The following is a 15,001-nucleotide window of genomic DNA, read 5'->3' as shown; positions in this document are numbered from 1 at the left end:
GTTATTTGAGTGTTCCCTTTATTTTTTTGAGCAGTGTATTTTTATTCATTGGTCAAGAAGAAAATGTGTAAAAACTCATTTCACGTAATTTATTTGCTAAATGCAACTTGACATCTCATTAAACTTGTTCCTCATGTTCACAAAATGTCAAAATTCTGCAGTTAAATTAAATATAAAAAAATAAAAATTCAGCCATGTCAGACAACTTTTTAAGTATGAATACAAACATTTCTTTAATACTTTAAATTTATGGTAGACGTTTTAACAAATGTAAGATTTCACATGTGAAACAGAGAAAGGCTGCATGAACAGAGGGACTGACTGAAGGTCGGATCTTTGGATTAATGGACTGCAACATGGTTGGTTGGATTTAAGACCTGGATGAATGAACTGGTGGCAGATATTTGACCATGCAGATGTATTATGTTGAGAATTGATGGATGCATAGACTGATGAGAAATATTGAAAATAAAGTCTGGAGATGCATACATATCTCAGTGCTTTTTTTTATCCATGTTCTTCCAAATCCTAAAAATCCTTAAATCTAATTAAATCTCATTCAGGACTTTTCTACTCCATGCAGTGATTCACTTTTCACAACCTCAACATCGCTCTTTATTTCCAGTGACTGCACCCAAAAACTGCTGCTGATAGAGAAGGAGATGTTTCTTTTTGCTAAATGGTCCAAATCTGCAACATTTCTAAACGACAAGAAAGGAATTTATCCCCTAGTTTATGACCCAGCTGGATAAAAACAGTGTTTTCACATAGTGCTGCTTAACTATAGAGCTGTTATTTTCAGTGTCAGCAGTCCCTGAAGGAAGGATTATTCTTCTTTGCTTCTGCCAAAAGACAAAGTACAAATGCTGAGTTCTCTTTCAAAGTGTCGTGGGTCTATTTTAGGTCAGAACTCATTGTTTGTCATGCAGAAGGGAAAACAAGTTATCCTTTATTCAACCCACAGCTCATTTAAAACCACCTCTGTTTGAAATAATTTTATTTTTTATGCGCTAGGAGTGTTTCCACTGATGAATTTCTAATTTTGGTTTAAAAAAAAATATAACTACTGCTCCCAGAGATGGAAAACGCTGAGAAGCTGCCCTAGATAACAAGCGAGTCCGTCCCTTCGCAGGCAAACTGCAGGAGTGCTGAAGTATCAAACTGCAATCTAAAACTTAGAAGGATTTCTACATGAGGATTGTGAATCAGGGTGAAAGAAAATGGAGCTCCTTTGTTTTTTTAGTGCAAAGCTGGGGGTTAGTCTGGGAACTAAAGAAAACACACAAATACAGTTTCTTTGCACGTTGATGCATCAACCCATGTCCTGCTTCCCCCAGCGTTTGATGAGCTGCAGATGTCAAGTCAAAGTTTATTTATATAAAACATCTACAGCAGCCTCAGCCGACAGAAGTGACTCATAACATCAGATCAATGATAAAAATGAATGAATAAATCAATGAATGAAAATAAAAAGACAGCTATAACATTTGCAGAGAATACCAAAAACTAACATGAATAAAAACCAACATACTTAATTTCAGCTACAGCGATTTACAAAAATAAATTTGAATCAGTGAGGTACCAATATTACGTTTTTAAAATCTAAAGTAAAATAACTGCTGATTTTCCAAATCAAATGTTAAGAGCAGATAATTTATAGCTTTTAAAAGGGCAGTTTCAGTGCTGTGCCGCATTTTAAAACCAGACTGAATTTTTTCACCAATTTCATTTAGATCAAGATAAGTCTGCAGTTGGACATAAGCAACTTTCTCCAGAACTTTGGACATAAATGGCAGTAAGTCTGCAGTTGGACAACAGGTTTCAGAAAAGCATTTCGACAATATATGGACCAGTCAGACATCTTTAAACTAACAACTAGGAATGAAGAAGCCCAATAAACAGCCAGACGAATCCCATGTTATTAACTTGTGGAAACAAAGTGTTGCTTTGACAAAACTGAAACGGTTTTTTAATGGCTAACACCTACACCAAAGCTGTACTACAGAAATATTTGACTTCAACCAATGTATCTCAGAGAGATGTGGAAGAGATGAACAATTTTAATAAAAACACCTTGGAGGAAATGTAAATACACATTTTGCACTTCTTTTTTTCTGAATTTGTTTTAATCTTTTGGCCGTTTGTTGTTTCAGTTCTCAAATACAACAGAAGTTTTTTGTGGTCACACACACACTGTGCTTTAACACACCGTCATTACTCCCCACCATTTTATGCATCAAGTGATCAAAGTGAGAGAATAAATGCGTCTAAAATATATAATTTATTACTACTAGGCTGATAAACATATTTGTTTTGCAACAAAAGGTTTGGAATGGCTGTGAATAACTATTAATAAATGCCAAAGGCAATTAATTACAAAAATTAGTAATTTAGAACAATCAGGCACCACCTGATTCTGAAGAAATAACAGCCAAATGCTTTTTAGTCTCAATTATTGCTTTATGAATACCTGCCTGATGAAAACTTGGGTATTAAATACAATAAATAAAAGATTAGGTTCAGCACTGACGATCTCAGACAACATGGCTCTCGAAAATATGAGACCAATAAGGAATTTAATGTCCTCAAACCAAAACTTGGACTGTTCCTCTTTTGTCCATAATTTTCTACTCCAAGCTTTTGTTTTTTATTTTTGATTAGCTATAAGACGCAGTAGAGAAACCTTAAACTGCTGCTGTGCCAGTTTCTCAGCAGGTTGTTGCTAGGTAACCAAAGAGTGAGTGAGTTGCTAGGCAACCAAAGAGTAAGAGAATGAGTTGATTCCACCAACTTTTCTTAGCTCATCTTCAGATGTTGAGAGGTTCATCTGCCTACATCTCCCAGAATGCTGTGCGGTTCTGGATCGGAGTTCAGTGAATATTCAATATGTTGAACATTCTTATCAGATGTATTTTCTGTGGATGTTGATCTGTCGCTGTATATATTATTGATTTATTGCCCAGTCCTACTGAAACCCAAACATAATAATTTCCTACATGCTGTAAGTCAGAAGTGTCGAGGTAAGTTCTTGTATTTGTTTTCAGCTTTCTGTCTCTGGTTGTGCAGGCGAATGCTACCTGATGGAGTGGTCTGACTGGAGCTCATGTGTCAACATCTGTGTGAAAGGAGCCGGCGTGGACTTCGGCTCCGTTCAGGTCCGGTCCCGAGCCGTCCTGGCCCAGGAGCCTGAAAACCTGCAGCTGTGCCCAGACCAGGCTTGGGAGTCGCAGCCCTGCACAGGTACAACTCCTTTTCTCTACGCTGGTCACAAGGCTTGAGAGGTACAGGAAAAACCTGTGGCTTTCTAAATGTAGCCATGGATCTGCTGAACATGCTCAGTTATGCAGCCTTTTGACCGGAGGGTCAGATCTGATCCTGTCAGTCTTTGGCAATGAAATAACTCAGTCAGAGGTGCTATAAATGGATAAAATAAATGTTTTACTACCTTTTTTACACTCTGCAATTGTGAACTTCATCCCATCAGAAAGCACTTCCCTATTTTGTCACAATACAGCTTCAAGATTAATGTGTTTTATTTTATGCAACTAACCAATGTAAGTGTAAGGAAAACATGTGCTTCTCAACATTTTCTAGTAAATAATTGAACAGTATGATTAGCATTTGTATTCAGCTTCTAATTTTCCAGTTTATGTCTGAAATTACATACTTTAGCAAATCCAAAGTATTTTAATTTTATTAGAAATGTAACATTTCTGTAAAAACGCTCATAACTCTCAGTAGAACTGGTTGATCTCTTTACAATTTGACTGAGCTGTTTTTTGCTTTTGAAAGAAACATGTGTTTGTCCTTCCCTTGACAAGTATGTAATAATTAAATATGCAATATCTTAAAACTTCTGGTCACAATGTGACTCTATGAAAGAGCCTAAATGGTCTGGATACTTATTCAAAGCACTGTATATAGAAAAACCGTATATAGCCAGATCTGTCAGTTGGATCACTGGGACTAATATCTTTTGTTGTCTGTTTATTTACATTATTAGGTACATGTGCTTTTACATTTTCCACATAAATAAAACTGTCTAATTTACTGGAAGCTAATTAATTGTTGTGAGCTTTCTTTAAAGCTCACATAAAAGTAACATTTTTCATGTTTTTGTGCTTCCATTGTGTTTCTACTGCTTCTAAAAACAGCCCAGGTTTAAAAAAACAACTGGCTGTCTTAAAAAAATTCATATTTTCTGGTGTCTGAAAATTGAGCTGTTTGAAAAATCATGGGAATGCAACATCAGAAATTAGCAACCTCAGCCTGTTACCTAGCAACCTCAGCCCGTTACCTAGCAACCTCAGCCAAGTTCCGCCCGTCACCTGGCAACCCAAGCGACTGCTGGAAAAGAAAAGTGTTTAATTGCTGACTTACCATTTAGAAACCATTTGCTGTATTCTTGTTGGCTCTGCTTTTCAACGATGTATTGTTCTATAATTTGCAGCCAGTTTCACGTGCGAGTGCAAACGTTGAGTTGGGGGCGTGGCCAGCAGCAGATTATTTGGATTTAAAGTGAAAGGATCCCAAAATAGGCAGAACTGAGCAGGCTTAAATCTCATCATCTAAGAATGATTTTACGCAGAAATTGTAATGAACATGTTTTTAGTCCATAGACGTATCCTAACGTGTCCTAGGAAGCATAATATGCCACCTTTAAAGCCTGCTAATGCAGGTAGCGGTGGCCACTAATGAAAAAAGGTTTCGCTCGATTCACAACTTATGTGATAAGAAAACAGTCAAGTTTTGAAGTCGCTGGGCATCTTCAGCTGTTCCTTTCTGTTGTTGAGTTGAAGTCAGTCGCATGTTGAAGTTTGTTGATGCATTAGAGGACCAACGCAAAGAGATACTGAGATTCAGGGTTACACCTGCAGGCCATTCTCTCTTCTTTCTCTCTGAACCTGCATGTTGGAGGAATCTGGGACACCAGAAGAAGCCAACAGGAAAAAAAACCATTTTCATTTTGTGCTCAAGACTGGATTCAGGCTGAGGTTTTTTTTTCCTCGCCGGGAGGCAGCAGTGCTATCCTGGAGTGCAGCTTTTGGTACTTTGCCCCAGATATGACCGGGACAAATGGAAACGCTTTCACCTTGTTTTCCTTCTGCTAGGTGGGTTAACTGGTGGTTTCCAGATGGGACTTTTTGCATGAGATCTCCAAATTGAGGAAATACTGTTGTGATCGCTGCTGCCTGGTGTTGATGAGCTGTGAATCATCAGCTGCCATAGGTTAGGTCTGCAGAACGAAACCCACTCCCCCACCCTGGCATCTCACTCCTCCACACTTCCCTCCTTGGCTACTGTACACAGCTCCAAAGCAGCCTCCGCCATCCTGACCTGATTTCACAGCATCACTCAGTGCCCACAGGGGGGAGGAGAGCCCCTGCCAAGATGAGTGGGGGGGCAAAAGGAGGGAAAAAGTGGTTTGATGGGATGCTCACTTAAGAAAAGCAGAAGCAAAGTTTTGTCCCATTTGGATACTTTTACCGTATTAATTCCTTCCACGGTTTCCCTCTGCAGCATAACAAGAATAGCAGATCAGTGTTTTCACTACGTCCACACAGCAGAAAAAGCTCCTCACAGCTGGAAGAAATATAAAAACTTCAGATGGTTCAGCGACAACAAGCTAAAGAAGCTGCACTATGTAACTTTTATAAAGAAAAAATGCTTTTGACATTTTGTTAAATTCTAGTTAAGTCGTGACAGTAAGATAGATGATCTGAAAAGAAATCTAGTTCCTCTGAATTTCCCCTCTACAAACTGCATAAATACACCAGTGAGTCAGAAACAACCAATCAGAACCAGGAGGAGGATCTCAGGACTGTCAATCAATCTCGTGTGCGCGCTGCTAAATGTGATGGTGGCAGAGAAACAACCTACAGTTACAGAGAAATTATTTATTCATCATCATTGGTGGGAAGCACACATGGAGAAACTCATATCTAAGGACAATTTAGAGTAAACAATTAGCGATTAATCAGATTTATTGTGATTAATTGATTAAAATAATCATCCACTAATTAAATAATTGATTAATTGTGAGTATACAGAGTCAAGAAAAGGTCATTTGCTGAAAGAAGAACATATTTAGAGCAGTAATTAATCCATATGGATTTAAAGTTTTATCAATATTTTGCAGGACTATTGTGATAAAGATAAAAGTGACAATAAAAAACTATTTTTTACATCTTTTAGGTAACTCTGACTGTAAAGAACACAAATAATGCTCTTGAAAAACATTCAAGCATAATTGGTAATAAGCTTTCTTAGGGCACCATCAATAAGTTCAGACAGAAACGGTATTTTAAAATGTATTGGTATTTATTGATGCTTCCTTTAACAAACAGTGGATAAGACAGTAAAACCATCAATCCTGACAATAAGGAAAGCTTTGGAGGGTTTTAAACATCATTAATATAATTTATCGTGGCAACAATAAATCTAAATTCTTATCGTGACAAGAAATGTATCCCGATAATGCCTTACAGTTAACCTAAGAATAATGTTTTAGACTGGAGGAAGCCTGAGTACCTGGAGGCATGTACAGGGGGAATCCTGCGGACTCCATGCAGAAGGACCGCAGGTTGGGATTTTAAACTGTAACAAATCGTTTGTCACTCAAAATCACCATCTTTCATGTTTCTCTGCCCTTTAAGAGCTTTTCTTGACTCCAGCCACCTCACTCACGTTTTCACTGCTGCGCGCTCTTCGTTTTGAGGAATGTTCTTGTCTCAGAAAAACTCCAATCTGTTGGTGAAAGGTGCTGGGAAGTGAGTAAATCGGTGATAACTTCACACGTCTGAAAAACGACTTCATCTGTAGAGGAAGGAGAAAAATTGGAGAAATGAGGAAAGTGAAGCGCATTAAGGATGAAGTTGTGTCGGTTTTAGACAAATCGTCCTGTGAAAGGCAGAGATGGAGCCGAGCCGCCGACTGGAGCAGCGAGGCCTGCACACAGCAGATCTTTCTTTTGTTCAAAGTTAAACTGTTCATTTACGCCACTAAATTGGCTGCGATGATGATTGGTTACTCTGGACTCCAGAGGGAAATACAGTCATTTACTGCCTAGATGGAGATATTGATAAAGTTATAATAGCATTGATAGAAAGTCATTAAGCAGAAGCTCTCAGTGAAGATTAAAACCTTGAACTGGACAATATGTGACAGCTACTTATTATGTGAAAATAACTGAGCGGCTGCTTTATTAATCTGTCACACTTATGATTAATGGTCTTCACTCCAGACTGTAGCTGCGCTGCGGTTTTAAAGATGGTGACTTATTCTGTGTTTTGTTTGCAGGAGGCGAATGTTTCGAGTATAAGTGGTTCAGCAGCGGCCGTCCGAACTCCAGCCGTCCGGCTGTTTGGTGTCAGCGCTCGGATGGGCTCAACGTCACCGGTAACAAAGTCCAGGTTTCACACATTTAGAAACATTCAGCCTGCAACACACTGGGATGCAACAGAATAAACATTTTATAGCATTCAAATTCATCACTTCCTTCAGTACACTCAATTTTATCAAAAACTTTTTTTTTCCCAGAATCTCGTTCTCTTTCTTACTGTTTATTCAATGTCACATGCTGTTTTTATTTTGTTTTTTAATTATGTAAGGAACCTTGAAATGCCTTGCTGCTGAAATGTGCTATAAAAAAAGTGTGGCATCAATGCACTTTTATTATTATTGCCTTTCACCAACAAACAATGCCTTGCATATATTTTTAAACAAAGTTGGGTGTTTCAATTATGTAAACATACAGGTACCTCAAAACATTGGTTCCTTGAGTGCTGACATTATAAAATATAAAATGTTTTAGTAATTATACAAAATATAAAAATCATTCAAATGTTTGTCACACAGAAAGCTGAATCTGTAAAAAAAAAAATATGCTCAATATTAATTTTAATCTGATTCTGCCTTTTAAACATCAATTTAATTTTGACATAATAATTTGCATGTTCTGTTATTCATCCATCCATCCATCCATCCATTCATTCATTCATTCATTCATTCATTCTCTGTACACCCTTGTCCCTAGTGGGGTTGGGAGGTCCACCCTGGACAGGTCGCCAGTCTGACGCAGGGCAACACAGAGACAGACAGGACAAACAACCATGCACACACACACACCTAGGGACAATTTAGAGAAACCAATTAATGTTTTATTTAGTTTCTGTATATTGTTTGAAGTAAAGTTATTGGGAAAAGAAATTAGAGAGCAAACAGGATTGCTATTTTCACCCCCTTCAAAATAAGAGCAGGAAGATAATCGTCTAACTAATACTAATAGGATTAACAGTTAATAAACAAAACACAACTAAAAGTATACAAAACTTCTGAATTTATCCAGAAAAATAATTTAGGGAAAGCTAAATGCTGTCAAAGTTAGCTAACGAGCTAAACAAAACATTAGCTCTGCTACTAGCACATTAGCAGAAGTGTGCTCACCTGAGTCCAAAATGTAACAAGCGACTGAACAATTAACTGAACTTAGTTTTTCTGCATAACCCCAAAGTTTGTTTTGTACCGACGCTCCACAAGTGACCTCCAGTAAATTAAATTTTTAACGGTAGAGTAATAATTTCAGTGGAGCTAAACTGCGTTCTGATTAAAGTGAACAGAAGAAATCCAGCAGGTGTCGAGAGAAACCAGATGTTCCTCACGTCCCCTTTCAGATCTGGTGTTTTATCATCGTTAGTACCTGGTGCCGTGTTTTTTCCGCTGTGCTCTCCAGCTGAAGGTTTGAGGCAACAATAAACAATGAGAACGACTGTGCATGCCAATATTCTCTGCACCAACGCTTATAAATAGTTGCATTTCTGCACAATTTCCAAACCTCTCTGTCAGAACATGGAAGGCATAAATATCGCACAGTATTCTGAATACAGTGAAGCAAATGAAAGTGGAGCTGTGACAAGAAATGGGAAAGAGCTCTGGTGTATTTTAGGGGAGATTCTGGTTGGAAAAGATGAAGACGCTGTATTTCCATACAGTGTTTTGAATAATAGATAGTGCTGCCAAATTTATCTTTCAAAGGTGAGAAACTGCAGCACCTCTAAGGCTCAACAAGTATAAACCACTGGTGGCAGTTTCACGTAGGAGGTGAAATTAACACAGAATGTCAAAAATACAACAGAAAAAAAGAAATCAGAGAAACTGGAGACTTTGTTTGTTTCTACAGGGAATGTAGGTGGTAGGTGATGCCAGCTATTATCTCATGAATAATACATCAGCCTGTTGTTGCTCACCTAAAACTGTTTAAAAAACAAACAGGGCTGCAATGTTCTCTGCTTAATTTGCAGATGAATCTACAGGCCGTTTCATGAAAGGACATTAAAGGTGACCTATTCTGCTTCCTTTAACAGGTTCATGGGAAATAATGAAACATGTTGATTACGTTTTTACACAAAATCATTCTTGGATAAAGAGATTTTCTCCTTTCAGAATGACCTGTTTTAGTGCTCTGTCAGCTGCTGCTGGCCACGCCCCTAACTCAAGTTTTACACGCTCATGTGAAAATGGCTGCCAGCAGATTTAACCTTTATTTAACCAGGATAAAGAAAAACCCACAACTCTTCTTTAAGGAAGTCGTGGCCAAGAGGTAGCAACAAATCCAACAAATGTTAACTAAAAAAAAGAAACAGGAACGTGTCACTAAATCATTGTCAAGAACTTTTAGATTTAAAAGCACTAAACATGCATTCAGTCAGTCTAAAAGTTTCTTGAAACAAATTCCTAGAAGAGGGAGCAGAGTGAGCGAAAGCATTTTTTGCCTAATTCAGTCTGAGCAAAAGAGATGGATGCGCAGTTATACAACCATACATGTTTGAAAAGCATTAGTAGAGCCTCCTGCATAACCAACAAGAATACACCAAGTTGATTCTGGATGGTAAGTCGACAACAAAACACTTGTCTTTTCCAGCAGCCATTGTACAGAGCACACAGTGGTAAAATCAGCTGACCAAACATGCTGGGTTGCTAGGTAACGGCAATGTCCCCGTTGATTGTGACTTAACAGTCAGGAGGTTTTTGAAACGGCTCAATTTCCAAACACCAGAAAGTCCACCCCACTGTTTTGTGGCAACAAATTGATGTTTCTCTAAGCATTTTTTATGGGAGCAGCTGAGACCCAAATGAAGGTTTAAAAATATCACCTGAGCCGTTTCATCTCCCGACTCCACAGGTGGTTGTCCTGCGATGAATCCTCCAGTGGACAACAGCTCCTGTGACCCTCCCTGTCTCATGACGAAGTCTTTCTGCAGCGAGGTAAGCCTTTTTCATTCTGAAATCAAAATAAAGAAAATGTTCAGATTCAGAATCTGAAGGTGCAGGTCGCCTTGTTTCGCTGCGACACTCTGCTGATGAGATTCAATCTGAATGAAGCGGAAAAATAAATGTTAGCAGCACAAACGGATAAAACCCGTTTCTCTGTTGTGCAGTGTCAGAATCAGAAAGTAAAATATTTCTGTCCTCAATAGAAAAATGTAACCCAGCAATTAAAGCTGGTTATAATGATCACAACCTAAACGGAGAAAGATGAGTTTAGAATGAGAAAGGTAGGAATATTGTTCTCACTCCCATTTAGTCGCTTTAAAACCAGAAACTTCAATGCATTTTGGAGAGTTTTGTATCATTAACCAACACAGATTTGCTTTTACCAGTCGGAAGAGAATAATGGATAAATTCTGATTTTATTTACAGAGGGAAAAAAAACTAATCTGATAATACACTGAAGGACTTTCTTTAGTGTATTATCAGCCTGGCGGGCCTCCAGGCTGAGTGTCGTTTATTTAATCATTTTAAATGATTGTTTTTAATACAGTGATACAAAGATATGGTTTATGTACAATAAAACATCAAACCACGGTGCAGCAGCTGGTGGGCCGGCCCAGCGCCCCCTACCACCGGGCTTAGCTGGTTTCTGCTATGATGCCTGTAAACAAAATCCAGGGCAACCAGTTACCTTCACAAGACTCTCAATTAGTGAACATATTCCAAGTGTTTAATTTAATCCACACATTATTACAGGGTCAACTGTTCAATAATCCAAACAAAGGAAAGAAGTGAGGCTCAGCTGCAAACCTTCAGCTGTTATTACAGCTAAAACTGGGTCGAAACGTATCGACTTGACTAATATACGCATTAGTTAAAAATGTTAGTTTTTGGTTTTAGAGTGAAAAAAAATGTAAAGTGCATTACACTTTTATGAGATTTTAATTGTAAATTATATGTTTTGCTGGTATCAGTGGTCATTTCCACTTATTCACTACATAAAACACATTTCAGCTTCAACACCTGAACATCCATCAGCAGACGTTTGATGTAAGCAGCTGCTGTTATGCATGCACACAGGGTTCTGCTGAGCTCAGTTTATTCCAGCTACTTTTCCTCGTTCTTCACATCGACTTGTGTATTTAACAAGTTTCTCTTCTGATCAAAATTTCAAAGAAAAATCCTCTGGTTGTCCCAGTTTTCGTGCTTGGAAGAAGCTGGAAAACACGGCGTATTGATCCGTGTCTCTCTGCAGCAGCAGTTTCACTTCTAGGTGCAACGTTAACCTGATGAAGACAGTTCTCCAATCCAACAGCAACATGTTTTAAAATCCCCCTGAACTTTGAGAGAGATTCAGCTCAGTTTAAGCCAGGGTGGTCCAAAGTGCGGCGCACGGACCGCACTTTGGGCGACCCGCCAATAGCAATTGAAGAAAATACAAATATACATCCAGCAGATTAACCGGCCTGATGCAGATGGAGACTTTTTATCCATTTTTCTGATGCATCCCAGTTTATTGATAATTTATTGTATTTGAACCACTCATTAAGTTGTAATGATTTAAAAACTAAAATAATATTCCATAATTAGAACCAGAAATGGTCAGATTGCAAAAGTCCTCTGCTTGTTTCATTGTGATTAAACTAGAAAGTCCCATCTCTGGATTTTATGTGTAAATTTTTAATTTCAGGTGTTAGTTGGATTATATTGTTGTTCTTCTAAGTGTTAAATGAATATTTACATAAACAAGATTCTTTTTATTTAAATAAGTGACCAAACAGTAAGACAATCATCCAGATTTCCCCCCCTGGATGGAAGTGTTTCCACCTTCATCCACATCCTCACTGAATCTAAACTTGCTTCACACTGCCCCCTGCAGGCCGGGGTGTGCATGTGCGAGGAGGGCTTCACAGAGGTCCTGTCGCCTGCGGGTCAGCTGGACCAGTGCACCCCGATCCCGATTCTGGAGATTCCCACTGCAGGTGACAAGAAGGGGGACGTAAAGACCAGTCGTGCCATTAACCCCACGCTGCCCACCACCATCCAGCCGGGACGCACGGGCCGGACCTGGTACCTGCAGCCCTACGGACCAGGTCAGCACAGAAACGGCACACGCTTTGCTTTAATTACTGGATAAAATAATTTAATTCAGAGATTTTATACTTGGTTAAGTTTTAAAAATCATACTTTTTTTTTCCAAAAAAAAAAAGAAAAAAAATACAAATTCTGAGAAAATTTTCACAAATTTGTTTAAAGAATATATATCTTTAATGTTTTTTTTTTGGTTAGTGGGCCTAATCTTTTCCGTACATAATCATAGATTTTACATAAACTGAAATCCATCCTTGAATCCATCTGATCAAGAAAAATGGTATCAAAACGTTAATCATAATACGTTATGATAAAGTTCATAACTTCCTCTTGCAGTAAAACTTTTTGGCTTTTGTCTTGTTGAAAAGCTAATTTTCTCTTCTTGGCACATAAATGAGAAAATCCCATGTTTACGAAGCAGGATGTGAGTTGGCTCAGAGTCTTGGTGCTGGAAGTCGACATGTTTACACTTCCTGCGGTGAATGAGTGAAATCTGAAACATGAATAAACACATGAATGTAGCCGACGACCGCATGGCCTCCGCTGCTGCAACATTAACTTTAGAGAAATATATCTGCAAATGTTCCTCACAAATCATCTGTGGCAGGAAGAGAAACCTTCAGGATGAAGGAGCTCGCAGACATTAACCTCAGCTTCCTTTAGCTGCCCAGTTATGGAGACAGAAACAGAAAGTCCCAGATATCAAGCTTCATTGAGTAAATTAATGGCTCACTAATGGATTAAATATGAATAAAAAACATCTGATTTTGATCACACAGCAGAGGGATTTACTACAGCCTGAGATCTGCTTCTGCTCTGTAAATTAAAATGTTTTCTTCATTATTTTAATTGTATGAATGAAAATGCAACCAGAAGTACTACAGATTAGAGATATGCAGGTGTATAAAATGTACTGAGGCATAAAGAGTAAATCTGTGTGATTATCATATTGATAATCAGATTTATGAGGTTGCTCTGACATTTTAATGTTTAATATCATTATAGAGGAGGAAATTATTCACTAATTCATCTACGCTAAATTGTGTTCTTCCCTCTGTCGGCCTTAATTTAATGTTTTTTCTGAGTATAAAGCTGTAAAACATCCTTATTTTTTAACATTTATCTTCCAATATCTTTGATATGTATCCTGGTTATACAGTATAAAAATGTAATGTAGTAAAACATTTTGTTTGAAGTTGTTTTTCTGATACCAGAGAAGAAAAAAAATACATTGATTTTTTTATGAAGTCCTTGAAAGTGCTTGATATTCAAACTGCACAGGTAATAAAAACCTAAACTTACTATTGAATTTCCACACATCTAATAAAAAACTTTTTTTCCCCAGTGTTTGCAGTTAAATCAGATTAAACGTTTCTTGTTTTTGCCCATTTGGAATCACCAAAATTATGCCACAAATTTCAGCGAGATTTTTTATTTTATTAGTAATTTTTTTTGTAACTTTCTTTTTATTTTCTGTCTTAGTATCTAATTTACATTAACAGGACTTGTTAGGATTGTTCCAGTGTAATAAGTATTTATTATTCCTATTGGCTCAGTGGCTTATTGATAAGTGTAAATGAAATAAAGGTTAATTTATTAACATTATTGGAATTAGGGTATCTTATAGTTAGTGTCTAATTTTGCTGACTCGTATCATACTGTGACGACATGCTGACAGTTTTAAAACATTTTTTATAAAAGTTGTGAAATAAATGGTGTTTTCCCAGATTTGTGATTGACAGCAGGAGCGAACCTGGCTGATTGTGATGTAATCTTAATCTGTGGCATCAAAGTAGGAGATTAAGAACTGACCAGCGTCCTTCTCCACAGATGGGAAGCTGAAGATGTGGGTGTACGGTGTAGCAGCAGGAGCCTTTGTTCTCCTCATTTTCATAGTGTCTATGATATACCTAGCTTGGTGAGTTGATAAGTTTGATCCCCCGTAGTCATCCTCCTCATCATCCTCATCATCACCCAAGTCCTGAAACGAAACCCGTCTCATCCCTCCCACCTTGAGTTGCAGCATGCCCCTCCTTCATATCATCTCCATTTCTTTTGCTTTCTCATGCGTTTGCTGTCGGAGAGCAGCAGCGCGTGCGTCAAGGTGCATCGCTCTCTTAAGGCCCAAGAGTCTGACGCCAACGGTACGGCGGTGTGGATGGGCCAGAACTCTCACGAGATGGTTTACACGTGTCCCGAGTGCCAAGAGCTGGCTCAGAGCAATAGTAGCTAAAGAGGATGCGGAGGGCTCAGACCCACCCCGACTCTCCCTCCACTATAAGCACCAGCAGTCCCTCAGTTTCCCTGTGAGCTCAAAGTGTCCCGTGTTCTGCCTGAGAGGCTGGGGGAAGGTCCAGGTGAGGAAAGCGCCAACCCAGTAGACTTCCTGTTGACCCTTTGCAACTACGTCACGAAAATCAGTCAAGATGCCATGATGGGCGTCGGATTGTTTTCCCAAGTTGTTTTTGGCGGTTTAGCCAAGTTTTATTTATCCATTATTCACCGCTCGGTGCACACAGACCAACAAATTAGAGCAAAATCTCACTAATAAGTGAGCTTAGTAAGATGCAATTAAACACTGCGTGATTACTAACCATTAGTAATCATGTAACCGAGCATGTATGAATATACCTAGACAGTA

General features: G+C 38.4%; 1 protein-coding gene and 2 long non-coding RNA genes across 4 annotated transcripts in view; 1 reads left to right on the top strand and 2 right to left on the bottom strand.

Moving 5' to 3' along the window:
- LOC107833115 (uncharacterized) overlaps positions 1–5,887 on the bottom strand; it is a 12,809-nt gene extending 6,922 nt beyond the window's left edge. The window contains exon 1 of the long non-coding RNA XR_001658825.1: positions 5,790–5,887. This is a non-coding gene — a long non-coding RNA (uncharacterized LOC107833115). The remainder of the gene's footprint in view (positions 1–5,789) is intronic.
- The window catches only part of thsd7ab (thrombospondin, type I, domain containing 7Ab), a 224,633-nt gene that overhangs the window by 204,763 nt on the left and 4,869 nt on the right, over positions 1–15,001 (top strand). Inside the window, exons 23-27 of the mRNA XM_007573511.2 lie at positions 3,067–3,240; positions 7,300–7,398; positions 10,181–10,263; positions 12,149–12,362; positions 14,191–14,278. Of these exons, the coding sequence (XP_007573573.1) occupies positions 3,067–3,240; positions 7,300–7,398; positions 10,181–10,263; positions 12,149–12,362; positions 14,191–14,278 (658 nt within the window). The remainder of the gene's footprint in view (positions 1–3,066; positions 3,241–7,299; positions 7,399–10,180; positions 10,264–12,148; positions 12,363–14,190; positions 14,279–15,001) is intronic.
- The window catches only part of LOC103152864 (uncharacterized), a 36,349-nt gene continuing 27,647 nt past the window's right edge, over positions 6,300–15,001 (bottom strand). For both annotated transcript variants that reach the window (XR_001658824.1, XR_477758.2), the window contains exons 3-4: positions 10,152–10,279; positions 6,300–6,816 (exon numbers count right to left, since the gene is read on the bottom strand). This is a non-coding gene — a long non-coding RNA (uncharacterized LOC103152864). The remainder of the gene's footprint in view (positions 6,817–10,151; positions 10,280–15,001) is intronic.

This window comes from Poecilia formosa, unplaced genomic scaffold, assembly GCF_000485575.1.
Source record: "Poecilia formosa unplaced genomic scaffold, Poecilia_formosa-5.1.2 Scaffold331, whole genome shotgun sequence".
NCBI lineage: Eukaryota > Metazoa > Chordata > Actinopteri > Cyprinodontiformes > Poeciliidae > Poecilia > Poecilia formosa.
Note: the sequence above shows the minus strand (reverse complement) of the source record. Positions and strands in the feature narration are given on the sequence as shown.